This window comes from Populus alba, chromosome 5 (assembly GCF_005239225.2).
Source record: "Populus alba chromosome 5, ASM523922v2, whole genome shotgun sequence".
NCBI lineage: Eukaryota > Viridiplantae > Streptophyta > Magnoliopsida > Malpighiales > Salicaceae > Populus > Populus alba.
In genome coordinates, this window is record NC_133288.1 from 17,919,194 (window position 1) to 17,945,617 (window position 26,424).

Sequence of the window (26,424 nt, forward strand, 5' to 3'; positions counted from 1 at the left end):
TTTTCTTTTTTTTTTTAAAGTTGTTTCTTTTCTTTGTTTTTTTTTTAATGAATGTCTTTTTTTAAAAAAAAAAATTTGTTAATGTTAAAGTTTTTACTATTTAGTTATCAAATTTTTATGGTACAGGTTTTGGGTTTGAATGAGTTAACCCGGATTTTTTTTCTGGTTTTTCTTTGTAATTAATTTTTTCGAGTGCAGTCCACAATGAAACGCTTAGCTGTCTTTTTTTTTTTTTTTTTTTTGCTTTGTTTTTTTAAACTGTTTTGTTTTCTTTGTTTTTTTTAATGAATATTTTTTTTGTTTAATTTTTTTGTTAATATTTAATTTTTTTCTATTTAGTTATCAAACTTTCATTACATGGGTTTCGGGTTTGACGCTTTAACCCGAATTTTTTTTCTGGTTTTTTTTTTTTTTTGCCTTTTACTTTGTTTTTTTAGGCTGTTTTTTTCTTTTCTTTTCTTCTTTTTTCTTTGTTTTTTTTAATGAATATTTTTTTTTTTGTTATTGTTAAATTGTTTTTCTATGTAGTTATCAAATTTTCATGATATAGGTTTTGGGTTTGATGGGTTAACCTGTATTTTTTTTTCTGGTTTTTCTTTTTAATTAATTTTTTCGAGTGCAGTCCACAGTGAAACACTTAACTATCTTTTTTTTTTTTTTTTGCTTTGTATTTTTAAGCTGTTTTGTTTTCTTTGTTTTTTTTAATGAATATTTTTTCTGTTTATTTTTTTTTTGTTAATGTTAATTTTTTTTCTATTTAGTTATTAAACTTTCATTACATGGGTTTCGGGTTTGACGCGTTAACCCAGATTTTTTTTTCTGGTTTTTCTTTTTAATTAATTTTTTCATTTAGTTTAGTTTGTTAATGTTAATTTTTTTCTATTTAGTTATCAAACTTTCATGACACAGATTTCAGGTTTGACGGGTTAACCCAACTAATTCTAGGTTAACCTGTAAATTTTTTTTTTCTATTCAGTTATCGAACTTTCATGACATGAATCCCAGATTTGACGGGTTAACCTGATTTGAAGGGTTAACCAAGTTAATTCAGATTTTTGTTCTTTTTCTTCATTAGTTTTTTTCTTCATGTAGGCTTTTCTTTCTTTTTTTTTTTTTAAAAAAAAAAATATTTTTTTTGTTTAGTATTTTTTCTTTTTTATTATTATTTTTTTAATTATTTTTTAAATTTAGTTTGTTAATATTAAGTTTTTTTCTATTTAGTTATCAAACTTTTATGACACGAATCCTAGGTTTGATGGATTAACCCAGTTAATTCATATTTTTTTTCTTTTCTGTCATTAGTTTTTTTTTTCTTTCTGTAGGTTTTTTTTCCTTTGTTTTTGTTCTTTTTAATTAATCTTTTTTTTGTTCATTTTAGTTTATTAATATTAATTTTTTTCTATTTATTTATCACACTTTCATGATACAAATCTCAGGTTTGACGGGTTAACCTGATTTGGTGGGCTAACCCAATTGATTCATATTTTTTTTCTTTTTCTTTATTAGTTTTTTCTTTCCGATTTTATCTTTAAATATTGTAATTAACTATAACTAAAAGAAATCAATCTTTTTTCTTCTAATTTTATGACACAAATCTCAGGTTTGATGGGTTAAACCAGTTGATTAAGATTTTTTTTTTTTTCTTAAGTAGTTTTTTTCTTTCAATTTTATCTTTTAATATCGATTTATTAAGAATTAAAATTTATGATATGTTTTGTTTATTGGTCATTAAATTATTGTGATCTCATGAGGGGGTTTTATTGTACCCCTCTTTGCAAAGCACTATGCATCGGAATAATGTTTTGTTTTATTATATTTTTTTATTTCCAATTAATATTTTTTTTTTAATTTCATTCTATAATATTAATTTTTTTTTCCTTTTTAATTATCACACTTTTATAACAAAACCTTGCAATGAGACTCATATCACTCTGGGTTTGATGTTGCAACCAAACTCACTTAAACTTGGGTCATGCAAGTTTAATATTAATATTAATATTATAAATATAACTTTTGGATCAGGGGTAACATATTGACCCATATGCTCTTAGGTATAACTTTGTAGAAAAACCTAATTACTTTTAAATTTTAATTTTTTTTTGAATATTTTATATATAAAAAAAATTGACCCGCAGCGTAGTGCGGGCCACGTTTCTAGTTATAAACTATTATTACTCATATCATCATCGTCGTCGTCGTCATCATCGTCATCATTATAAACTATAATTATTATCACTATTATTACCATTACTATTAATGAAAAAACCAAAACTATAAACTTGATTTGAAAATAAAATTGAAAATCATAAAAACTTTGAAAAACAAAGCAAAAAAAAAAAAATCAAATCAAGAAGAACCAAATTAAAAATATTATATATGACAAATTAGAATTAAAAAATTAAATTTCAACAAAAAAATTAAAACACAAAATTTAAAACCAAAATGATTGAATCAAAAGACAAATAACAATGAGTATCAGAGCTCAATTTTCAAGGTAAAAGAAAGAAATAGAAAAGGAGGGAAGGCTAACTAGCGACGATAACCTAGTCATCATATGCTGACACGCGTTGTAAAAAAAAAATGATGAAAAATCAAATGAAACAACAATATCATATTTTTCTTCATCGAGAGGCACCGCATGCTCCGTGCACGGCGCCTCTCACTTGCCATCAACTTTTTTAAAGAGAATAATATAAATTTAATATTAGAGTTGTCCTTGTTCAAACTAACTATTACAAAAAAAAAAAAAAAAAAAAAAAAAAAAAAAAACCAAGTTTAAAAGGACTCCATCACCTCTGAGATTTCTTATGTTAATTTTTTTTAGACTCAAAGGAATGTACATAATTTTACTGTATAAGAAAAAGGCAAAAATATCCCTCTCCGGTAGTGTTGGTTTTTATGTTTTTGAGAGATTTGTGGTCATTTTACTATTTATTAAAATATAGAAAAAGAAGATAATATCTCCAAATACATATATAATGACTAATTCGCACCGTGAAAAGACAAAAAAAAAAAAAACTGATTAAAAAAGATAACCCCTTTTTTTTTTACTAGAAAATAAATTGAAACAATAATTGCTTGTCCCAAACGGTTTTGCTCATGCATGCCTTGACATAAGGATGACATATACTATAGGGACTCATATGTCTTTTCCCGCAAACGCGGAGTCAAGATGAGGTTACACGGCAAACGTGGATTCTGAAATTCAACTAAAGCTTTGACGGTGGTGCAAAGCAAAGATGAGTTGGCTCCCAGACCACAAGCTCGTCATGTAGAAGCATGGAATAAATCAATCAAAAATACTTTGACCTCTCCCATGTTTATGTTTCAGAAAGTGCAATCCATTTACTCGCCCACTCGTTTCGAATCTGTTGGTCCAACATCACCAAATTCACAATCGCCATCATGATCATGGCAGCTCCTGTACCATGCTTTCAACAAGGACCGTACATTTGTTATCACTTTACCATCACCTCCACAGGTCCTGTAACCTACTGTTTCTTTTACCGTCACATTGCTTTTCTGAAATCTTTTTAGCTCACCAATGATCTGTCGTCACCTCTTCGATTTTATAGGAAATTTGGGTCAAATATTTCGTGGATAGATTCAAGCAATTTCATGATTTCATGCCCCTGTGCCCACCATTAAGGAAAAGTCAACAACTCTAACAAAGCACACCAAATCAATCAATGGCGTTCAAACTTAAAAATGGTGAGGATTGAGTGATGAAATTGGAGTCCCTTATTGCGGGTGTGTTTGGACCGCACCACGTCAAATTTAAGAATGACAAGCTAGTCAGAGAAGTCGGTATAAACATGCAGAAAAAAGTGAAAAACCCAAAAGACAAAGCAAAGGAAACTCCACCGCAGGTAGAAAAGTCTGTTTTCAGGTGAAGAAAGCCTTTCAAAGAAGTTTCTATCTCAAAGGAAGAATAATTTTTGTTAGCTTCTCGCCACTTTTCTCACAACTTTCATATAATTCGTTAAATAAGATATTGTTGGTCTTTGGGTAGCTTAAATCTTCTCTGTCAAGTTGTATTTTATTCATCTGGCTTGCATTTTCTTCAAGTTTTTGTCCTACTTTTGAGTATTTTGGTTTGTTAAATGGTTTGTTGCCCTCCAACCTACCTCACATCACAATCAAAAGTTGGGTTTTTTCTGTTTGTGAAGAGACCATTAAGGGGCATGTTTACCCTTTTGCCTCCAAAAAACAGGTGTTCATAGTCAAAGCCTTAATCTTTCATTCTTTCTTTCCTTCAAAGCCAATCTTGAGGCTTATGTCTATCTGGTTATCTACTAAATTCCAGGACTGGCTGCTATGACCTTTGCCACTTCCTCTTGAATTCATTCTCCCACTTCAGGTACATGCCCTGTCTGATAAAATAAAAACATAAGGATTCAGGATTGACTTCTTATATGACCTCTACTGGTGATTATTATCCTTCCTTCTGATTTTTGTTCATGTCATTAGTAGTTGATTGTCTAAGTATTTTTGGATGTTCAATAGATCTCGTTTTTTCAGAAGATTTTGTGTTGCTACCAAAAAAATATAGATTCGTGCGTCCTCTGCAGCACTGGTTATCACTGAATCCTTGTCTGTTGTACATAAGAAGAACCAAGATTTAACTCTGTGTCTGTTTCCTTTTCTGATTGAACATAGCAGTCTTGATGCGGACACGCATCAAGTCTTCTCCTTGTCGCAAAGGAAAGATCTTTAATGTCAATTATACCTTGCTTTTGAAGGAATTTGAAGTCGATCAATAAAAGCAATCTAAGAATTAAGTCTATTGTCAGAGACGCAAACAAGCTTATTCAATGTATTTGCATCTTTACACAGACTGATTCTCCACGGTCTATAATTCAGAATTCGGTTCTCTTTCTGTTACATGAGTGTTTCTAAAGCTATGTGTATACGCTTATATCTTGTTGGTTGCTGTTTCTCCAACTGTTTTCCATGACATTGCTTGTCCCTGAATGCAGACACCCAATAAATTTCATCTGGATTTCAAATCTAAAGGGGCTGCTCCAGGTGATTATTTTACATCTCTTTTGAAGAGGGTGATAGTGTTGTTTGGTAGTTCTCATGTTTGACAAATATTAACAAGTTATTTCCTGCCAATTTGATGACAGTGACCCAAGACTCGGGATATATATGATACAACCATCGCTCTTCAAAGCTGAGTTAATTTAGAGCAAAATCATGTCTTTAGTTGGATCTGCAGAACTCTCTGCCAGAGCACACGGAAATAATAAGCTGTACTCACTGAAGGGGAGCAATGACAACTCTGGTTTGTCTGCCCAAATATTCGGGCCTGATAAACGGCAGAACATGTACATGACCGATTCTTACTCTTGTGAGAGTTATGAGAAGTTCTTCCTTGATTCCCCAACAGAAGAAATAATACAACCATCAAGTTCTGACATTTCAGGGAACTCAGCTCATCCACAAGGGGCATCTTCCTACCAGCCAAGAAAGAGTTCAGGTTCAACCATGTTCCCTCAAGATCCCTACAATGATTCTTTCAATTTGACCACACCCTGCGATGGCTATCCATTCATTTCCGAGTCAGATTACTTGGACATTGAGAGCCCGTATCAACTAGATTATGATGAATATAAGATGAAGTTAAAGCTTCAGGAACTAGAGAGAGCACTTCTAGAGGACAATGAAGAGGATGATGAGGATGGCATGTTTGGAAATAGTCAAAGCATGGAAATGGATGCAGAGTGGTCTGATCCAATCCAGAATGGGATGCTCCATGATTCTCCCAAGGAGTCATCATCTTCAGATTCTAACCTAAGTAGCTTCAGCAGTAATAAAGAAGTATCACAGTTATCAACTCGGACCCCCAGGCGACTGCTTTTTGAGTGTGCTAATGCAATCTCGGAGGGAAACATTGAGAAAGCATCAGCATTAATAAATGAGCTCCGTCAATTGGTCTCGATTCAAGGAGATCCTCCTCAGAGGATCGCAGCCTACATGGTGGAAGGACTTGCAGCTCATATGGCTGAATCTGGAATATATCTCTATAAAGCTCTGAAATGCAAGGAGCCTCCTTCCGATGATAGGCTTGCAGCTATGCAGATCCTTCTTGAGATTTGCCCTTGTTTTAAATTTGGATTTATGGCAGCAAACGGTGCAATGATCGAAGCATTTAAAGGTGAAAGGAGAGTTCATATAATAGATTTTGACATAAACCAAGGGAGTCAATACATAACACTGATACAAACACTCGCCAACCAGCCAGGTAAGCTGCCATACTTGAGGTTAACCGGGGTTGATGACCCCGAGTCAGTTCAACGACCTGTTGGTGGCCTGAGGAACATTGGGCAAAGGCTTGAGAAGCTAGCAGAAGCACTTGAGGTCCCATTTGAGTTTCATGCGGTGGCCTCCAAGACTTCAGTTGTCAGTCCATCCATGCTGAACTGCAAGCCTGGGGAAGCACTTGTAGTGAATTTTGCTTTCCAACTCCATCACATGCCCGACGAGAGTGTTTCAACAGTAAATGAGCGAGACCAGCTTCTTCGGATGGCTAAGAGCTTGAATCCAAAACTGGTGACTGTTGTCGAGCAAGATGTGAATACTAATACTGCCCCCTTCTTCCCGAGATTTACTGAAGCTTACAACTATTACTCTGCTGTGTTCGATTCTCTCGATGCAACTCTCCCTCGAGAAAGCCAGGACAGACTGAACGTTGAGAAACAGTGTCTGGCACGGGACATAGTAAACATTGTAGCATGTGAGGGAGAGGAAAGGATTGAGAGGTATGAAGTTGCCGGGAAATGGAGGGCAAGGATGATGATGGCAGGCTTCACTTCGTGTTCAATCAGTCCTAGCGTGGTTGATTTGATTCGGAAACTCATAAAGCAGTATAGCGATAGATACATGTTGAAGGAGGAAGTGGGTGCACTTCATTTTGGGTGGGAAGACAAGAGTTTGGTTTTTGCTTCAGCATGGAAGTAATAGCTACCATTTCGTTCGAGCATTAGAGTATATAGAATGTTTGTGTAGGTTGCCTTTGCCAATAGTTTTGTGTGATAAAACTGCATACTGATATGTGATCTTATTAGCCGCAATGACTTGCGATTGTTGTGTAAATTTCTTTTCCTGAAGTGATGTCGTAGGTTATCTAACATTTATCCACTTCTCTTTTACTCCATGCTTTGCTTACCTGTCTTCATTTTAATGTTTGCTTAATCAGCTGGCAAATCCCTGGTGTCCTCACGTTCAGATTTCTCCTTGGACATTCTCAGGGTTCTTTGCTTCGAAAATCTCCATATCCCTAAATCTTGCCTTTCTATCAAAATCCGGCACCCTACGCCCACCCTCTACCACCACTGGGACGGAAAGGAGGAGGTGAAATTATACAGATTTAAAGGCAAGTGTGGCTGGGAAACTGCTACACCGTTGGGGTCCAATTTGATTATATATATAAACGACAGGTTTGAGCTCAACATTTTGAAGAGGAAGGAGGACACTAGTGAAAGCTGAGACTATAGCTTGTCAGCTGGTTCTATACCTTGCACGGTTACTCTTTATTCCCCTGCCGGCAAACGTCTTCATAGCAATGGTCCTGTTTTTCTAAGAGAACATTATAAGAATACTGTCCATCTCTGTGTTTTTGTGTTTCTAAAACATCTTTAAAAAAATTTAAATTTTTTTATTTTTTATTTTAAATTAATATATTTTTAAATCATTTTAATACAATAATATCAAAAATAATTTTTAAAAATTAAAAATAAAATATTATTTTGATATATTTTTAAATAAAAAATATTTTAAAAAATAACTACAATCACACTTCATCTAAAAAGACAAAAAAATAACCTGACTGAAGCAGTAGCATCAAACCAAAGCTCATTGAATTCTTCCTTGCATTTTGATAACTAGAAAGGTCTCTCTCTAAATCTTACGAGCTAGATTATACAAGAAATAAATCAATAATTTTACACAATTTCCTTACTCTTCAATGAATGATGACACAACATTAATGCTCACTAACTCTTTTTGGACCAAAATTGTGAAAAGCTTGGTACAATAGTAAACGCCAACAGATTACAGGTCAAAAAACAACGACCCTTCTCTATCTGGCATATCCTCAGTTCTTCACACCCACAAAACATAACGCTACTTCAGCTTGGGCCTGGAGCTCTTCCAAGACCTTGACAATCTTCTCACGAGATAGTGCAGTTTCTTTCTGCTCTGCGAGCATTTTCCTTACCCTTCATCCATGCAAATCAATAGGAGAAAGAACAGTAAAGACAAACGCAACAAATTGAAGATTCAAGATGAAAGGTTGAACAACTAATAAGGTACTGCTTCATCATGTGCCTACACAGATTCATGGGGTTCACATAGATATCGAGTTGTGAAAAAATTTGTATCATCATGTATATACCATAGATGTTTAGAAACAGGCTGTGTCACATACACTTCAAACAAACCAATGAATAATCAAATTAGTGTAGCCTTGAAACAGCTTCTGTTTTCCCTGATGAAAGTACTAGAACAGACATTCCAAGTGAGAAATTAAAGTCAATACAAAGCGAGCTGCGAGAAGGATATTAGACCAAAGCCAATAACTTCAAGTCGCTATTGTAAACATACAAATGTAATATTTAGAAAAGGAATCCCATGATTCCCATCATATGGAAGCCAGAGCTTAATGCAAGAGATGGGTGCTTTACCATGCTCGTTCCATGTCCAAGTTTATACCATCGCAGATCATTAAAAACAAAGAAAGTTGCACTTTGTACGATGTGTTTGAGATAAAATATGTAGAGCAATAACCTATCGGCATGCCCACTCACTAGAATATACTCATCAAACATGTTTGGGAGTTTATGATCATTCTTCGAAGTCCAATAATTGTCATATTCCAACAGAGCCAGATCATGGTTAATAGATTTTTCCTTTGATAAAAAGAGAGCAAAACCATGCTCATCCTAATTACTCTAACCATTTTTTTGGGTGGTGTGGAGGCAGCATAAAAGGAGGGCATTTACTGGATAGGAATAACCTATCCATGTTATCTTTTATAGGAAACAGTATTTGATTAATGCTCCTTGTGTTATGGATTATGTGTCAGTTTTCTCTATGAATGCACCCCCTTTACGCTCTTGTATATAGTTTTTTACTTGCAGAAACTACAAACTTTAAAAGTCTGTCTTTCAAAATACGAGTATTAAATTACTATCAGATGAACTATTATTGCATGGTTGATTTTCAGTTTTCTTTATTCAATATTTAAAGCATGAAAGTGATTCTGATAGCAAACAAAGAAACATGGCATAGTAAATGAAACAAAATGTTCTATAACACGTTAAAAACACATACCTATTCACTATTGCTGTATCTCCATGTCCAGTGCAAATTATGAGCATGGTATTAGTCGGTAGCGTGGAGTAGAGGCAACGAACCCTAGCATCCATCCGAGTAAGAATTTCCTTTAGTTGGGGTGTCATACTGCATTTCATGCCTTTTGTGTTGGTTGACTTCTTTTCACATGTAAGTAATGATATCATCTCTGCAAGTTTTCCATTTAAATTCCCTTCATCCTCTGCTTGTTTCTTGAAATAGGAATTCAACTCTGAAAATTGGGTCCAGACAAAGTGTACTCCATCATTCTTAACCTACAACCACCACTATTCAAATAAGCATACAATCACTGATCAAAGAATAAACAAAAAAATCCAGAGCCAATTCCAAATACACCTACCTCCTTTCTAGCTTTCAAAAGTGCTTCCTCGTCGGAAGACACAGGAAATGAATGGGATGAACCAGATGTGTACCGCTTTACTATGGAAACATCATCAATGAATGAGGAGGTTTTACCAGACTCACTCAAAACTGAAAGGAGCTTTCTCCGCATAAATGATGGGGGAGACCCAAAATCAGGTCCTAACAGAAGAGCCAGAAGAATAGAATATAGATAAGCATCTAGAAATGCATTTATACAGCACAGAACAATGCAGTGAACTACAAAAGCAAACGCTAGTCACAACTTCACTTGCCATTTCTTATCTTTAATAGTGCCAGTTCCATAGTAGCTCTTGCATCTTCAATGCTGTCATGCCCAGCCCCTGACTGCTGTATCTCCTGAGAAAGAAATCTCTTTGAAAGAACTCGAAGAGCAGTTTTATAATTTCCACCCCGGGGATGTTTGTACAATAGTGCAGTATCAATCACCACTTCATGAGAGATCTTTAGAGCTAACAAATCATTCTCCAGGGAATGCCCAACCAGGATGGTCTCTTTGTAAACCAGCTTTAGAAAGACTTCCTGAATACAGGAAGCAACTGTAAAGAAATGAGAAAATGATATCTTAAAAAAGAAATTGATCATTAAATCAACATTGCACTACCAGTTGATACTGCATCAAAATGGGAAAAAAGAGAGTTGATTGGAGTAACAAACCTGAATGTCTTTAAGACTTGTGGTTACCCCATTCAACATCTCATATGTAATCCCACTAAACCTGAAAAATGAAGTGTTAGTAAATTAAAAATACTAGTCAATTTTTCAGGAGAGAGGCAGAGACAGAGACAGGCGAGTTCCAGACACACTCTCCCTAATCCAGGTTGGGGAGAATCATTTCTTCAACAGAATTTCTGACCAAATAAACAAAGGGGATGGGAAAGCATAGTATTTAAAATATCGAATCTGTTGAGAAAAAGGAAAGAAAGCACCAACTGGTAACATACAGAATCTAGAAATTGAAGTTGATCAGCATAATTATAATCATACTGACAAAATTATCATTTACATTTTACAAGTAATTCTAGTTTTTGCGAGTCAATCAGAGGTTCAGACCATAGGGGGTATCCCCACAAACACTGCAAGAAAAAACTCTAAACTCCTTATCACCATCATGAAGAAAGTAAAAGTGAATATCAAAAACCAAAAAGGTTGGGGTTCCATCAGCAGGTTTAACAAACTATTGAAAAAGAATTACCTGGTATTGTAATCAACAATATCATTTGAGGGTTTAACCAATTTATCCAACACCACCTGCAAAAGGCCAATCAAGGTTAAAAAAAATCCATACAACTAATAACTAAATTCACGAGCCCAGCAGCAAAGTACAAGTTATAAGAGATATAATAAAGATTCAATATACCTAGGTATGACCAAAAGGGAATATTTCCTTCTCCCTTTACTTTTTATGAATAGAAGGGCAGTGTATTTCAAAGCAATACATAAATAAATAAATAAACCATTCTTGCATGATTTCAGAGCCCATGAATTTCAACAGTTATTTTAAACCATTCCAGTAGTCATTTGCAGAGAATGGGATAAGAAACTGAACTGCTTAGCCAACTCATGTTGGCATGCAGCTTGCATTTCCCCATGCATGTTGGACTCTGACAACTACCATAATGGTAAAATAACACTACATGCAAGAGGTAATGAAAAGAACAGTACAGACTATAGACATCTGATGAACCAACTAGAAGATGAATCAAGGTTTTCTGATAAATCAAATAATAGTTAGAAAAGAGTTGTACGATATAAAAATAAATACTTGATATGGAAATGCCAAAAAAAATTATCATCTTAAGAATTTAATTTATGTTAAGCAACCCAAGCACACTGGTATACACACAAATGGCAAATAATTACCTTTCAGTACAAATTCTACTGCAGTTACCACTACCAACAAAAAATGCCTTTCCAAGACAGCAAACAAACAAAAAATTGTAAGGCATACCTGTCCTTCAATATCCACCAGGGTCACTCTTGTTAGCTCAAAACCCTCGTTTGTGATACACTATCAAAAGAGAACAAAAGAAAACAGGAGAGACCAAGTCAATACGAGTGCATCATAAACTATCTGCTAAACCCTGTGCCATTATGATCTAAATAGTACAAACATAGCACCTGAGACAATTCCATCCATTGAATTGACACACATTCCTTCCTGTCACCATTTTATTAGTTAACAATCATTTTTAGCTGCTGTTTAAGTAGACATGCACATGAATTTAAAGAAACAACTTTGAACATATAGACAACATTGCTTTCTAAATTTGAATTTAGATGCTGCATTGCCAAAGGTGGTGCCACTTCCACCCATAAAGGTCATTCTGTTTGTGTATGTGAAGAAAAAGAGACTGTTTGACACATCTTTGGTAGCTTATTTTTCATTTATTTATTTCAATGTTGGACTTCCCTAATATAACTATATAGGAACATGCCTATGATAACCAAAGATTTTATGGGCAAAACCCAGACTGAAATTTTCATGATATCGTCTCTCCCACAGTACTCATTTGGCTTCTAATTGCCCTTTCCTTTTTCTTTTTGTAAGACAAATAAAACCAAGAGTAGCCTTTGAGTAAATATAAAAGAGGGGGGGGGGGGAAGGCAACTGTTGAAATGGTAGCAAAAGTGGAAGCATGACGACGACATTATAGCATAACAGTTAACACTCCAAAACAATATTCCCTGCCCAAAAAGTATCACAGATGGCCCTAAATTTCCCATGGAAAAATAAGTTTACTTAAAGCTCAAATTGACTCTAATAAGTACAACTGTCTTTAAGTAGGAAACTGACACTATATCACTGAATTCTTTCAAGCCACAAACTTTTATACCAACTTAAACTCATTGAAGATTCACAATTCTTATTCTTATGCTTGAAAACATGATGTAAGCTTCAAAGCATGACAGACATCTTACCATTTCACAGTCAAGTGCCAGTATATCATAGGGACCAGAACCTGAAGGTGCAGAAACCGTAGAAACAAAACCTACACAATGAAATTCACAAAAAAAGTCATGGAATAACAGAAAGATTGGTGAAATGAAGCTGAAAAGATCATGAAAAAAAAAACAACAACAACAACAATACAAGTGATCCATGTTACCTGGTTGATTGATGCAATATCCATTGTCTTCCAATTCTTTAGCTGTAAGTGTATAATATGATAGTGGGAAAGGTAAATCTTTCATGAGTCCTGCCGATGATATATTTCCCAAGCTAGAATTGTTTCTTTCTGCATAAAGATAATTGTTAGTTGCCTTGACATAGAATGGAAAATGATAACAGGACTATCAAGTTTACAATTAAAGGAAAATTTCACGTTGCATACACCATCTATAAATTCATTGTTCACATAGAAACTGATGGAGAGCTAATAGAGGCTTGAACACCCTTTTTTTTTTTTACATAGGTTAAGTATTATCAATATTCTATTGATAATGAGGTAGGGTTTAGTGTTTTCCAAAGGGGCTCAGGCATTCTCTTAAGCTCTACAGGCAAGGCGAGGTGAGGCCGCAACGCTCAGGAAATGAATTTCAATGAAGCACTGCCTAGGCCAAGCACTTGGTAAGTGGGTACCAGGCATTAAAGCCAATGTCTGCTTGAAATACATCTTTTCACAAGCAATTCATTGACAAAAGAAATATTTCAAAAAAAAATCAAAATCAATTATACTTAATTCTAAGAAATAGAAAATAATTAGCGTTCTTGAAGATAACAAACAGATCAAAGGGTAAGATTGAAGATTAGGGCTTGTAGGGACTTACAATTTGTGGGTTGAGGAAGAAAGAGCACAAATATGTGATGAAGAGATTAAAGATGGAAGAAGAAAGAGAGGTAAAAAAAACAGAGAGAAACAAACCACAAAGTAAGAGAAAGGAAGGTTTTTTATTTTATTTATCTACGTATTTATTTGAGAGGGAGGGAGAGCGAGGCCTTCATTTAAATATTATCATTTTCCACTTCATGCCCTTGGATTCTGCTTCATTTGCCCACTCTCTCCTGGTTTAGGTGTCCTGATGTGGCATTGTAGATGATCGTCGAGTGGACCAGTTTGAAATCTCATTATTGAGAGAGATTTGGTTCTCTTTGGATGGTAGATTTTGTGTCCATGTGGAGTAGATCCCATAATTACTTGTTTTAAATCAACAGCTAATACTAGGTTTTAAGGTAAACCTCGGTTTAATCCCTAAAATTACCTCGTTCTCAATTGAGTCATTAGCATTTTATTGATTTCTCTTCAAATAAAGTTTATTGTACATTGCATTTTATATTTTCTTTTGATTTTCTAATGATCTAATCTTAATTGGGAAGATAAATAAATAAATAAATAAATATATAGCATATCCTTGGTTCATTCAAGCGTGTGTCTAGGCACCTTTCGCCTTTGACAACAAAGTTGGTTTATAAGTTGAGCTGAATGGTATAGATTCATACAGTTGACCCTAACTAATTTGGGATTGAAACTTAGTTGTTTTTGCAAGAAATATCAATATTCAAAAGCACAAGTAGACAACCAAATTATTGAAGATTATCGAATGCCTGATCTGATCATGAATAAGAAATTCAACTGACATAGCATAAAACATAAAATATCAGGTAGAAGGAATTGGGTTAATGGATCAAAAACCTTGTTCAGAAGTCAGGACAGATTTCCTTGAAACTGAATCAACTTCATTTCTCTTTCTTTTCATCTTGCATGTTAGAAGCGCATCTACTGTCTGCATTCCATCGGAAACACAGCTAGCATGGAAGAAAAAATAAAAGCCATCAGGTAGCTACACCAGAGCACAGTAACTAAGTAGTCTATCCACCAAAAAGAAAATCCAAGAAGAACAGTAACTAAGGAAAGAACAATCATCACCAACCTAAGAGATAAAAGTGGCATTGGGTTCCCACAGCACTCTTTAAAGCCGGCAAGCAACTTAGACTGTGATATGTATAAAGCTGCATCCAGGCCAGGTACATAAAGCATAACCACTTTTGGAATCAGAGGTTTGTTCTGCAAAATGCAAATGTCATTTCCGTGATACAGAATTCAATATGGATTCAAGGGAAGGGTATAATATCAGGCTCCGAAATGCAGTCCTTTGAAATATATCAGGATAAGGCAAAGAAAGGGAACTCCACACAGTGTTCAGTCCCAAAGATAACACACAGCATGAAAATCTACAGTGTAAGCTAAAGGTTCTCTACGCAGACAACAAACTAGAATCCAGGACATAAATTATAAAGATTAAAGAGAAGCAGCATCCCACGCTTTTCTATGAAGCAGATGGAGTAAGCCACCCAACACAACTAAAACACACTCAAAAGAGCTGAAACTCCTTTTTAGTTTCACCAAGAGACTCCAGTTACCAATATACTAACTGAGCTTGGTTTTTTATTCTTTTTTTTTATTATTTCCTTTCTTAAAAAATAAATTGCAAAAGGGAGGGCATTTTCTCTACCTTGATAAACACCCAAGATGGCATGAATCCTTCAGAAAGCACCCAAGTTACAAGTCCTTGAACGTCCTGCATCAAAATAAAAACTCAATTCACAACAGTTTCTAAACTTCTTTTCCAAAATTTAGGAAATACATTAAAAATGGGACCTACTTGCAGATTCAAAGTTGAGTTCGTTTCTGGCGGCGTCTTGTAAACAACTTCCGCTCTGGCCTGCAAACATAATAATAAAATCCAATCAACACAACATTCGGTACAACACTGTCCCAGTTTAGAAGCAATGTGAAAAAACAAGCATACTATATGCAGATCATTTTAAGCCCCTATGTTAGTTAGGGTTTCATACTGTTGCACAAAACACAAGGATTTCACTCATGCTTGATCCGTGATTACTACGTTGGTTTTAGGCAGCTTAACTCCATAAACAGAACCTCAATTAATAAGATAACCATTTGGAGATTTATTTAGCTACTAATCCAAAAAATGAGCTTCAAACTTCTCTCAGTTTCAGTATAGACTATAATTAAGAAAAAAATGACTCACACACAACAAATAACTAGTAGTAGCAATTAGAAGGAATAATAATAACAACAAAAATAATAATAATAATTACCACCACCACCACCATCATCCTGATTTTATATATAGACTAAACAAAGCTACAGATAGAAGTAAATAAATAAGTAATCGAAAAGAGAAATAAGCAAGCACAAGAATATGTAAAATTAATAAAAGAAAAATAGAGAAAGTGATAATACATCTGGTCCATAGATATCGTAAAATTTGTTCCCCTTGCTGCTGCCGCTGCTGCTGCAATCGCTCGTTTTTTCCTCCATAACCCCACTTTTACGCTCAGTGGAATCTCCCATTTTCTTTCTGTTCTGTTTCTCTCTCTTCTTCCAAAAGCAAAAACACAACAATTGCAGAACAGAACGTACGTTGCCACAGACGTAGGAAAACCCTTGCACAAATTTGGGTTTATTGTTATGTTTACATTAGGTTGGGCTTGGGCCACCTTTTTTAAGCGCTTATATTGGGCGGGCCTCCCAAATAAAAGAAAAGGGATGGAGGTCTCCTGGTCTAACAGTTAAAGTGTAAAACAGCAAAGAAACACACACACACACATAAAAATCGAGAAGGTAGCAGACAGAATCCAGAGGCAGAGAGCGAGAAGTAGAGATGTCGGTGAAGTTGCAGCAGCCGGTAGGGCAAAAACGGCTGACGAACGTAGCAGTGGTCCGATTAAAGAAGCATGGTATGCGTTTCGAGATTGCTTGTTACAAGAACAAGGTCCTCTCCTGGCGCTCTGGCGTGTGAGTGTCTTCTTCTTCCTTTTCCTCTCCTTCATTTCAAATCTATTATTATTGCTATTTGTAATACATAGTATGTTTATTTTTAGAATGAAAAGGTAATACTACTGTCTATCTATTTTTGGCAAAACAAAACAGAGAGAAAGATTTGGATGAAGTGCTGCAGTCCCACCACACAGTTTATTCAAATGTTTCCAAAGGAATTCTTGCAAAATCTTTAGATTTGAATAAAGCTTTTGGACATGATGATCAGACCAGAATTTGCCTTGAGGTAAAACATGAAGGAATTGTAGCTGGCAAATTTTTCTAATTTATGATTGGAAATGAATTAATCGGCTGCCCACGGTTGTTTTATTATGCTTGTTATTAGATATTGGAGAAAGGGGAGCTTCAAGTGGCCGGGAAAGAGAGGGAATCTCAGTTGTCTAGTCAGTTTCGGGATATCGCAACTATTGTTATGCAGAAAACTATTAATCCCGAAACCCAACGTCCTTACACTATCAGTATGATTGAGAGATTGATGCATGAAACTCACTTTGCTGTTGAACCGCATAACAGCTCTAAGAAGCAGGTGATATGGTGGCTTTTTAACTGTTAAAAAAATACTGTGATGTTTGTTGGATTTGGTATAGCATGTGTAATCTTCTTGCTACTTTTGTATTTTGCTCAGGCGCTAGATGTTATTCGTGAGCTTCAAAAGCATTTTCCAATCAAGCGATCTCCAATGAGACTTGGGCTTACTGTTAGTGGCCAGAATTTTTCTACTCTATTGGAAAAGCTTGCTGCCTGGGACGCTAATGTTGTTTCGAAAGATGAATCTGGAAGTCGTCAATCTATTGTAAGCTTCACTCATTCCTTGGTAGTGTGAAATTTTCATCTACATGTTACCTCTCCCTGGGTTAACTTTTCTTCTCTCTTTTTTTTCCGTGGCAGCTTTTATAATGTGTTGGCAACAAATGGTTTAGTGGCTTTGTTTCTTGCATTCGTTTTTCATAAAAGTGCTGGTTTCATGTGTCACCAGTGGACTAGTATACACTAGAACATGTGAAATAAGTTAGGGACCAAGCTTTCAAGGCTGTAATCTATTTCTAAAATTCTACTTAGGCTAGTTGTTGTTGATCATAGCTCACTGAAGTGGAGGAAAGCTACAGGAAGTTTCATAAACCCATTGCATTACTAGGTGGTTGACAACCATTGTGTGTCCCGGGTGTCATCCCTGCAATGGCAACATTACCTACCTATGAAAACAAGTACAACTAGAGTAATGTCGTAAATTTACGAACTCATCTTTTCAAGTTAACAGGTTTAGCTGGATTTTTCTAATGTCATGGCTGCCTCTGAGAATACCCAACAAAACCAGACAGTTACATTTCTCTCATAAATGTCATATTTGTGACAAAAGAAGAAGAAGAGAGGAGAATCACCATGTCAAGAGGTCCACCTAAGAAAATCGTATCGGAACACTACTAGAAGAGAAGAGAATCAATGCATTCCCCCCCCCCAAAAAAAAAAAAAAAAAGTTCCAATATGATTCTTAGGTGGACCTCTTGACATAGTGATTCTCTTCTTCTTTTATTTTTTTGTCTATTCTTAAGTGTTAAGTATCTTCTCAAGTGTTTGTTGAAATCTGCACATGTTTTGGGTATGAGTTTTTATTGAATTTTCTGCAGATTTGTGAAATGGACCCAGGTTTCTTCAGGGACTGCGATGCCTTGGTGAGGAATCTACAGGGCAGGCTGGAAATTCTTGCGGTGTCTGTTCATTTTGAGGAGGACACCCATGTAGATGACTATGATGACTATGAAGATGTGCCCTCAGCCCTACCCAAGGAATCTACTGATTCTGCTGTACAACTGAGTGAGAAAATCCAAAAGCAGACTCTCTCTGATGAAAAGAAAGCTGGGGCGGAGGTAAAGCAAAACAAGTGCAGCACGTGCAATGTGTTTGTTGGGGATGCAAAGCAGTTCAGGGATCACTTCAAGAGCGACTGGCACAAACATAATTTGAAGCGCAAGACCAAGCAGCTGCCTCCTCTTACTTCAGAAGAGTGTTTGGGTGACATGGACATGAATGACTCGAACACGGATATAAAAGAATACTCGTTTTGAGATTGGACCGATCATTATATGATTGTTGTCCGTATGTAGTTTTGCATTAGCATTTTGCATATTTTTGGGGCCATCTTCAATGAATCTCACTTGAGTTGGATTTTACAAGTTAATAATGAGGATTTTTGCCCCCCAAAAAAAAGATTTAAGAATGCGTAATCTTTGTTGAGTGGTGCAGATTCCTGTGTTTTGTGGGACCGTAATTCAGTTTGCTGACCAGCAGATTTCTCACTGGTTCTTCGTTGCTCTATGTGTGGATTGAACCTCTTGAATCGTGAAGATGTGAACCACTTTGGTTTTGCCTGAAAATACCTTAGGTGGTATGTGCAGAAAGACCAGAGTAAGTTTTGCCTCTTTTAATTCTTATAGAAGTTCTAATATGGAAATGACACCATGGTTCTTTGCATAACAGACTTATTTGAAGGAATGACAGGAATATGTGGCTTAGGTGGCACCGCATCAAGAGAGATGCAAGCATGGTATCGAGGCTTATTTATCTAGCAATTCCACAGGCTGACGAACTGGCTCTTTATATGCCCAATTTATGGGTCGCAGTTTGAGCCTGTTAATAAATCTGTTCGGTACACATTGCTTGGGGTGTTTCCGGATCTTAGAACTTGGATCTTATGATCTCTTAAGCTATCTTGAAAACACTAACCATAAGGCACACGCCACGCCACGGCTTTACAAATCTTTTTTTTAAAAAAAAAAAAAATCAAGGTAAAAAAAAAAAAAAATTAAAAATAAAAAAAAAAAAAAAAAACTCAGAAGGATGAAATTGTTAAAAATAAAATTAAGTTTACAAATCATTTTAAATAAAATAAATAATAATCAAAAGAATATAGATTAAATATGATAGAAAAAATTCATAAGAAATGAAATCGAAAAATATTTGACACAAAAATTAAAGTTCAAAACAGATAAACAACACGTGTTGTCCAGACATGGAGAGGCAACCGAGATTATTTGGTTGTCTTCCCCACAAGCAAGTTTTCAATCACCAAACAACGTTGTACACGCTGTTTAAAATCTACTGTAATTATTCACGCGTAATTATTCACGCGCCCCCCATCTTTTTTTCAATAATTTTCTTTTTAGCCAATGATCTTATCACCCCTACACTCAAGTAAAAGGGTTTTTTTTTTTTTTAATTGTAAGAGAAATGAAGTACTTACACTGAAACTCCAAAAAAAACCCTAAGTGTTGTTTTTTTTTTTTAGCCATTGTTAAAGTAGCCATTATATTGTTCTTAAAAAATAGAAAAAGATAAATTTAACCTAATTAATTTGATAACAATTAATGAATCCAAAAATAATAATAACACCCTTGTTAACTAGGCCAGGGATTTTTAGAATGAGAGGCAAAATGATAAAATTAAATTGTTTCAATCGACGCCGTTTTGTCTTGGTGAATACACTGAGATATTTTCTTAAATGTGAGCTGCAATACTTCCATCACTTGCTTCCGCCATATGACACACGTGTGATTGTCCTTGTCTCCTTGGTGATCATCATGCCAAAGCAGAGGAATTGGTTTTCACCGTGGATAAAACCCATATTGTTCTGCAACACCGAACGGATCATTATACTATAGTACCCAAAAGCTAGAGAATATTTATTTTATTTATATCCACACATGTATTTACAGGAAAGTCTTTGATTCTCCGTCCTGTGGTACATTTTCTAAGCATCAACTTCTGTTGTGTATTATTTATAGGTAAAAAAATTAGATATTTATAAATTATTTATTATATTTTAGATATTGAATGAGTATTTATTTTCTAATATTATTTATTAATTAATAAAAATAAAATAGTTAATATATATATGTGTGTGCGCGTGTGTTTTATGTTAATATTAAGATATGTATATGTTATATTATATTAAAAAAAAATTCTGAATATTTTGGGTGAGATTTGAGCAAATATCAAGTGGAAAAAAATACATAATTTAGAATTTATATGTTAAGATGAAATTTTCCTCTTGCTTCTTTATGGGGAATATGGTTATGATTGTGGTTGTTTTTTTTAAAATATTTTTTATTTGAAAATGTATCAAAATAATAATTTTTTTTTTATTTTTTAACACATCAAACTAATTTAAAAACATTAAAAAAATATTAATTTAAAATAAAAAAAATTCAAAATTTTTAAAAAATATTTTTAAAATATAAAAACAAATTGTCCGCTTGAAAGGCCAGAATGGGTAGGAAGACTTCACCATATTCCCGCCCCATCCATTCAAGTCAGGTATATGGAGTGCAAAAACAAGAGCTTTTGTATTCATGTTCGCTGGCATCCTTCAAACGCTTATTGGTTTTATTCTCCGAGGACTAACAAAAGCATCTGGCCAGATAAATATATGCTCCCCGTTTTCTGTCTAAGGAACCTCAGACCAAATTCCTGCTAGCTCAGGTGCAGATACCACATACCAGCATAAAAAAATGGCAGCTTCCATGAAAACTGAGCTTGAACTCAGTGCTTTGGGCATTGATATGACTGCATCCTTTGCAGGCTGCAGAAAAAACTAACAATATTTTGAATTCCTGGAATTATCTACTATTACTGTTAAAAAGAAGATAGGCGCTTTTGGGGTGCTGGGTGCATGTTACCTTGAGATCTTTCAAGCTCTTGAAGCTGTAAGATCATGCTTCATCCCGTGAACTCCACATCGGAAAACTTGTTTTTTATAGGAATGATATATGAAGCTGCCCGTCAGGGAAAGACAACAAATCTATGAGAACAAGAGAATGCATCCATCGGATTTTTATTATTATTATTATTTGTTTGCGTGTGTGATCTTTTTCAGTTTCTTTTTGGAATATGAACTTAGTTTATACGAAATATTCTAGCATGGAGGCCCTGAACGCAAATGAAAAGGAATTCTGCAAGGGCAATGATATCTAAGCATAGATAATACTACCGGAAGTTATCTTCCATGTTAGGTGAATAAAGGCTTCGTCCACAAAATCGGCACTAGCAGTTTTTCTCGTGTCTTTGGTTTCGGATAAAAGGGTGAGGTAACAGCTGTGCAGCTGTGGGCCGTACAGATGGATCCCTCTGCAGGCGTAGTCTTACAAAACTCCGTGCATCTTCTGATCGGTAACTGGGGATTTCGGGATAATCTTTGCTGTTTGAAATCTTAAATATTGCAGCTACCTAATGAAGAACGAGAAGATAATAAGATTGGGTCCTAAACTCTTGGCTCAAGGCTAGGGCGAAGTGATGCAGGCAGGAGTTAAATACGGTAAAAAGTAAAAAAAAAAATACATAAAAATTTTAGTCAGAGAAAAAGGTTATAGATATTAACCTAAGTTCACGGGTATTATTTTTTTAGAATAACAATCTTCTAGTCCCCCTTTTTTAGAAGGTTTACGATTAGAACCTTAAATAGATTAAAAACCCTGCATACCTCAACTAAAAAACAAAATAAAAATCTAAAATTACAAAAGAAAGAAATATGAAATCCAAAATTAACAAGAAAAATCATAAAAAAAATACCAAAATCAAGGTCCCGATATGAAATTTTTAAAATCTAAAGATTCAATGGTTGGAATAAAAATTTCATAATTACTCTAAGAAAAGAAGCTTCCAGAAAATTATGTAAAAATTTTAGCACGATCCAATAATCGGATCAAAAATTATAATTATTTTGAGTCGTTATTTTGATTTAGCACAACCAAACCTCTTAAGCTTAAATATGTTCTACTAGTCCATAAATACATTTAATAGACCCTTCACGTAATCTGTCTAGAACATATCTTCATCTAGTTGTGACAAACAAAACCTTAAATAGGTCAAAAGCCTTATCTTAACTAGGAAACATAATAAAAAATCCAAAATTACAAAGGAAAGAAGTAAATTTGAAATCCAAAATAAAAAAACTATGCCAAAATTAGGGCCCGAGATGAGATTTTTAAAATCTAAAGACTCGATAATCGAAATAACGATTCCATAACTACTCTAAGAAAAATCAGCCTTCAAAAACTTCATGTAAAAATTTGAATACACGATCCAACAATCAGATCAAAAGTTATGGTCATTTTAAGTTGTTATTCTAATTTGGCACAACAAAACCTCTTAAACCTAAATCTATCTTGCTAGTCCATAAATACATTTGATAGGCCCTCCACGTAATCTATCTAGAACAGAATCATTATATAGTTGTGGCAGATAAAACCTTAAATAGGTCAGAAACCCTACCTCGATAGGAAACAAAATAAAAATCCTAAAATTAACAAGAAAAATAAAAAAAAAAAATTGCCAAAATCAAGGTTCCAATATGAGAATTTTTAAAATCTAAAGATCAAACAATCGACATAATGATTCCATAACTACTCTAAGAAAAATAACCTCTAAAAACTTATGTAAAAATTTAAGTACGATCCAACGATCGGATCAAATGTTATGGTCATTTTGAGTCATTAAATAGATTTGGCACAACCAAACCTTTTAAGCCTAAATCTGTCTTACTAGTCCATAAATATATTTGATAGACCCTCCACGTAATCTATCTAGAACATATCATCATCTAGTTGCGGTAGATAAAACCTTAAAATAGGTCAAAAACCCTACCTAAACTAGAAAACAAAATAAAAATCCAAAATTAAAAAGAAAAGAAACATGATTCAACGATCGAATAAAAAATTATGGTTATTTTGAGTTATTATTTTGATTTAGCACTATGAATTTAAATTTATCATATTAATTCATAAATACATTTGATAAATTTTGTTATCTGCAACACAACTCCATCAAGAAGTATTGGACTTGTATACAATATCATACCCCCTCGAACCAGGTCCATGGAGGTTTAGAAGTTGCCATCTCAAGAACTGTGCAGCCTAAGCTCGAGGTAATGGAACCTTCTGCTCTCATGTTAACAATCTCTGTACTGCATCTGCACCACTTATAGGATCACTAGCTCGCTACAACTTTTGTTGCTGACAGCCTTTTATATTCTTGCAATAGAGTAGTCAAACATCACCAAGCTTTTCTTTCTTCATAAATCAAAATCGGAGCTTTACTCCGGGAAATAATTCATGTTGCAAAATTGACACATCATGCTGTTAGCAACTTACAAGAGGAGCGCGTTTCTTTTAATTATTTGAGACAAAACCATTGAATTTTCTTTGTGATGCAATTTTTTTTAGAAGAAAATTAATAAATATATGATAGGCAAGACACAATCCAGTAATTCATATTTTTTAAATTTTAACATGATGATACTTATCAAAATAATTTTTTTCATATTTTATAAATACACTTTAAAAGAGAAATGTGTTTTATGAAAATCTTCAATTATCTCACAACTAGAGCATTTATCATGCTATGTTGAGGGTTAAATTAATTTTTAAAAAAAATATTTATGCATTGTCAACATATTTTCAAAAAGAAAAAATAAATAAATTATATACAGATTAACCTAATATAATATGATTAACTAAGCAAGTTTAAAAACAACTTGAATACTCATAAAAAAAATAAAAATAAAGCTTTAAGATAACAATATATTATATCGATTTAAGTCAATCTAAATCAACATATAAAATTTATAAATCAGTTCATAAGATTGTAATAATATCGTAAAAACAAATTAAAAAAATATATTAAGTTCAATTCTCAATCAATTTAATATTATCGTTATTTATTAAAATTAAATAAAATCTCAATCGATTAACATGTCTTTTTAAGCTGGTAATTTTGATATTAGCACAAACTTCTAATGAAATTGAAAAGAGATGCCAACTATATATATGTATACATATAAACTCAAATATGAAAGATCCAATTGTCTTTTTGAAAATCAAAGAGCTCAGTGCGATTGAATCCTTGAAAAACAGACCTCTAAAAACGTATTAAGAAGCTTAATCCTTGATGTTAATGTTTAGTCCCATCTCTCAAGGCAGCAGAAGCATTATCGTGCTTTGTGGTTTGGTAATTTTAGGTCGAAAATGGTTTTGGGTTTTTAGCAATAAGGAATAGTCATGAAATTTTTAGAATTTGTTTATCTAAACAATGCTCCTGAGCTTGTATAGGCAGGCAATGAGGATTCTCTATAATGTTTCTCGTAGATATTGGATCTTTTAGATTTTTCCCTTGTGAGTACGCTTGATAAAAATGTCATCCACATGAACACCAAACCCTTTACCACCTCACGATTTTGTCAGTTTATCTATCCTCGCTGAAAAGTTAGAGATCAGCAATTAAAGGGAAATTAAAGAGTTAAAAATCGAAAATAAAATAAAGATCTTGTAAGAACTCTTGCCCGAGAGACCAAAGCCACTACTTCTTTTTCATGATCCTCTCGTAACTCCATAACTTGAAATATATCATCACCCCAGAGTGAGAGAAGGAAGGAATGGCTATGAAGAATTGTTTCCAAGTTAGTTCAGTGAGTACTACCACCAGAGCTGGTGTTTGCCATCCATTTGCTCCTGTGGAAAAGCTTCAATTGCCAACCTGCAAAGGACTCAACACATCCAATTTATCGTTGTCTTCACCTTCTTCGTCCTTTCCTCGCCCACTGAGAAGCAGGTGCCAAAAATCCCGCGTTGTCTGCAAAGCTCGTGAAGCTGTAGATGCAGGTTTGCCAGATTCTATCTTAACATCTTTTTATGCATCTCTTGTTTACTAGAACATCATGGGGAGAACTATACATGGAGCGATAGATGCTAATCCCTTTTTAGCAACTGAGTCGCGTGCTTATTGAAGGAAGTGAACAAAAATTGAGTTAAAATTAGGTTGTCCTTGGCCGTGAATCTCCTTATGCAATTGCTAGTGACAGTGTTTCATGGAAGGGTAATAATCTTCAATAAATCCAACAGAATTCTCTCTATTTTTTCACGAGGATGAATATTCTTGAAATTTGATCCATGCAAATGTTTGAAATGTGCAGTTCAAGTAGCGACAGATGCAAGCTGGGATACTGTGATTGGAAGCGACACCCCTGTTCTTGTGGAGTTTTGGGCGCCATGGTGCGGACCTTGTAAGATGATAGCACCGGTAGTCGAGGAGTTGGCAAAAGAATATGCAGGAAAGATAGCTTGTTACAAAGTCAACACTGATGACTGCCCTAATATTGCCACAAAGTATGGAATAAGAAGCATTCCGACAGTGCTGTTTTTCAAGCAAGGAGAGAAGAAAGAAAGTGTTATTGGAGCAGTGCCCAAGACCACCTTGTCTAATTCCATAGACAAGTATATAGATGCTTGAAAACAACAAACTATGTGGAGCTATGATGGAGCTACAAGCGCATAGCAATTCAAACTTTCTTGCATGGCGTAAATGTAACTATGAACTCAGTTCTTGTTCAAATTGATAATGCAATATGCATCACTCTTTCTTCACTTTATGAATTGTCTTCCCTTCTTCATCTGTAACTGTACAGAAACCCATTGAAGCGTATCAAGCAGCGCACTGAAAGGTCCATTATTTAATTTGCAATTCATCTGGATTGCAGCATGTTCTTCATCTTGATTTGCCACAGTTCCTCATCGTGCTTTTAAGTGAAATGTCACCGTTATAGCAATTCGATTAATCAATGCTAGGCACGATAATAGAAAAACTAGTTGCCAGTTGGCAAGATCCGATGACAGACAAGACCGAACACTTGACCAGCTTCCCTGCCTCGCCGCTTGTTTTCAGCCAAGCGGTTTTAAGGCATCACTAGAAGCCCCCCGAACTCATCGTGCTTCGCCATTCTTGTGGTTTCAAAATCCGGGAAAACAGAATTCGATGGCTCAAAATTGAAATGGTGAAAATTCTTTGTAGCTATAATTAATCCATCACTACTCGG

General features: G+C 34.6%; 4 protein-coding genes across 8 annotated transcripts; 3 read left to right on the forward strand and 1 right to left on the reverse strand.

Annotated features, from left to right (window-relative positions):
* The first annotated feature begins 3,275 nt into the window (after positions 1 to 3,275).
* On the forward strand, positions 3,276 to 7,159 carry LOC118029208 (scarecrow-like protein 1). Of its 4 annotated transcripts, none has more exons than XM_035033030.2 (3): positions 3,276 to 3,940; positions 4,980 to 5,028; positions 5,130 to 7,159. In XM_035033030.2, the coding sequence occupies exon 3, from the start codon at positions 5,200 to 5,202 to the stop codon at positions 6,961 to 6,963; it is 1,764 nt and encodes a 587-aa protein (XP_034888921.1). In that variant the 5' UTR covers positions 3,276 to 3,940; positions 4,980 to 5,028; positions 5,130 to 5,199; the 3' UTR covers positions 6,964 to 7,159. The 4 variants fall into 4 exon arrangements, with proteins under 4 accessions (XP_034888921.1, XP_034888920.1, XP_034888922.1 ...); XM_035033029.2 differs by having other exon boundaries at positions 3,276 to 3,889; XM_035033031.2 differs by having other exon boundaries at positions 3,276 to 3,869.
* Positions 7,160 to 7,857: 698 nt separating this feature from the next.
* LOC118029209 (small RNA degrading nuclease 5) lies at positions 7,858 to 16,179 on the reverse strand. 2 transcript variants are annotated; one of them, XM_035033032.2, is made up of 14 exons: positions 15,969 to 16,177; positions 15,364 to 15,423; positions 15,214 to 15,279; positions 14,632 to 14,765; positions 14,394 to 14,506; positions 12,870 to 12,998; positions 12,682 to 12,752; positions 11,711 to 11,770; positions 10,955 to 11,010; positions 10,417 to 10,477; positions 10,014 to 10,281; positions 9,719 to 9,900; positions 9,337 to 9,632; positions 7,858 to 8,222 (listed from the first exon to the last, which is right to left on the reverse strand). In XM_035033032.2, the coding sequence occupies exons 1-14, from the start codon at positions 16,077 to 16,079 to the stop codon at positions 8,099 to 8,101; spliced, it is 1,731 nt and encodes a 576-aa protein (XP_034888923.1). In that variant the 5' UTR covers positions 16,080 to 16,177; the 3' UTR covers positions 7,858 to 8,098. The 2 variants fall into 2 exon arrangements, with proteins under 2 accessions (XP_034888923.1, XP_073265478.1); XM_073409377.1 differs by lacking the exon at positions 7,858 to 8,222 and having other exon boundaries at positions 9,518 to 9,644; positions 15,969 to 16,179.
* Positions 16,180 to 16,302: 123 nt separating this feature from the next.
* Positions 16,303 to 18,780, forward strand: LOC118029210 (uncharacterized). Its single transcript, XM_035033034.2, has 5 exons — positions 16,303 to 16,523; positions 16,659 to 16,791; positions 16,891 to 17,091; positions 17,191 to 17,358; positions 18,191 to 18,780. Exons 1-5 carry the CDS (start codon positions 16,390 to 16,392, stop codon positions 18,626 to 18,628), a joined length of 1,074 nt encoding a protein of 357 aa, XP_034888925.1. The 5' UTR covers positions 16,303 to 16,389; the 3' UTR covers positions 18,629 to 18,780.
* Positions 18,781 to 24,815: 6,035 nt separating this feature from the next.
* LOC118029212 (uncharacterized) lies at positions 24,816 to 25,980 on the forward strand. The gene is made up of 2 exons (XM_035033036.2): positions 24,816 to 25,213; positions 25,525 to 25,980. The coding sequence occupies exons 1-2, from the start codon at positions 24,988 to 24,990 to the stop codon at positions 25,839 to 25,841; spliced, it is 543 nt and encodes a 180-aa protein (XP_034888927.1). The 5' UTR covers positions 24,816 to 24,987; the 3' UTR covers positions 25,842 to 25,980.
* Positions 25,981 to 26,424: the final 444 nt, after the last annotated feature.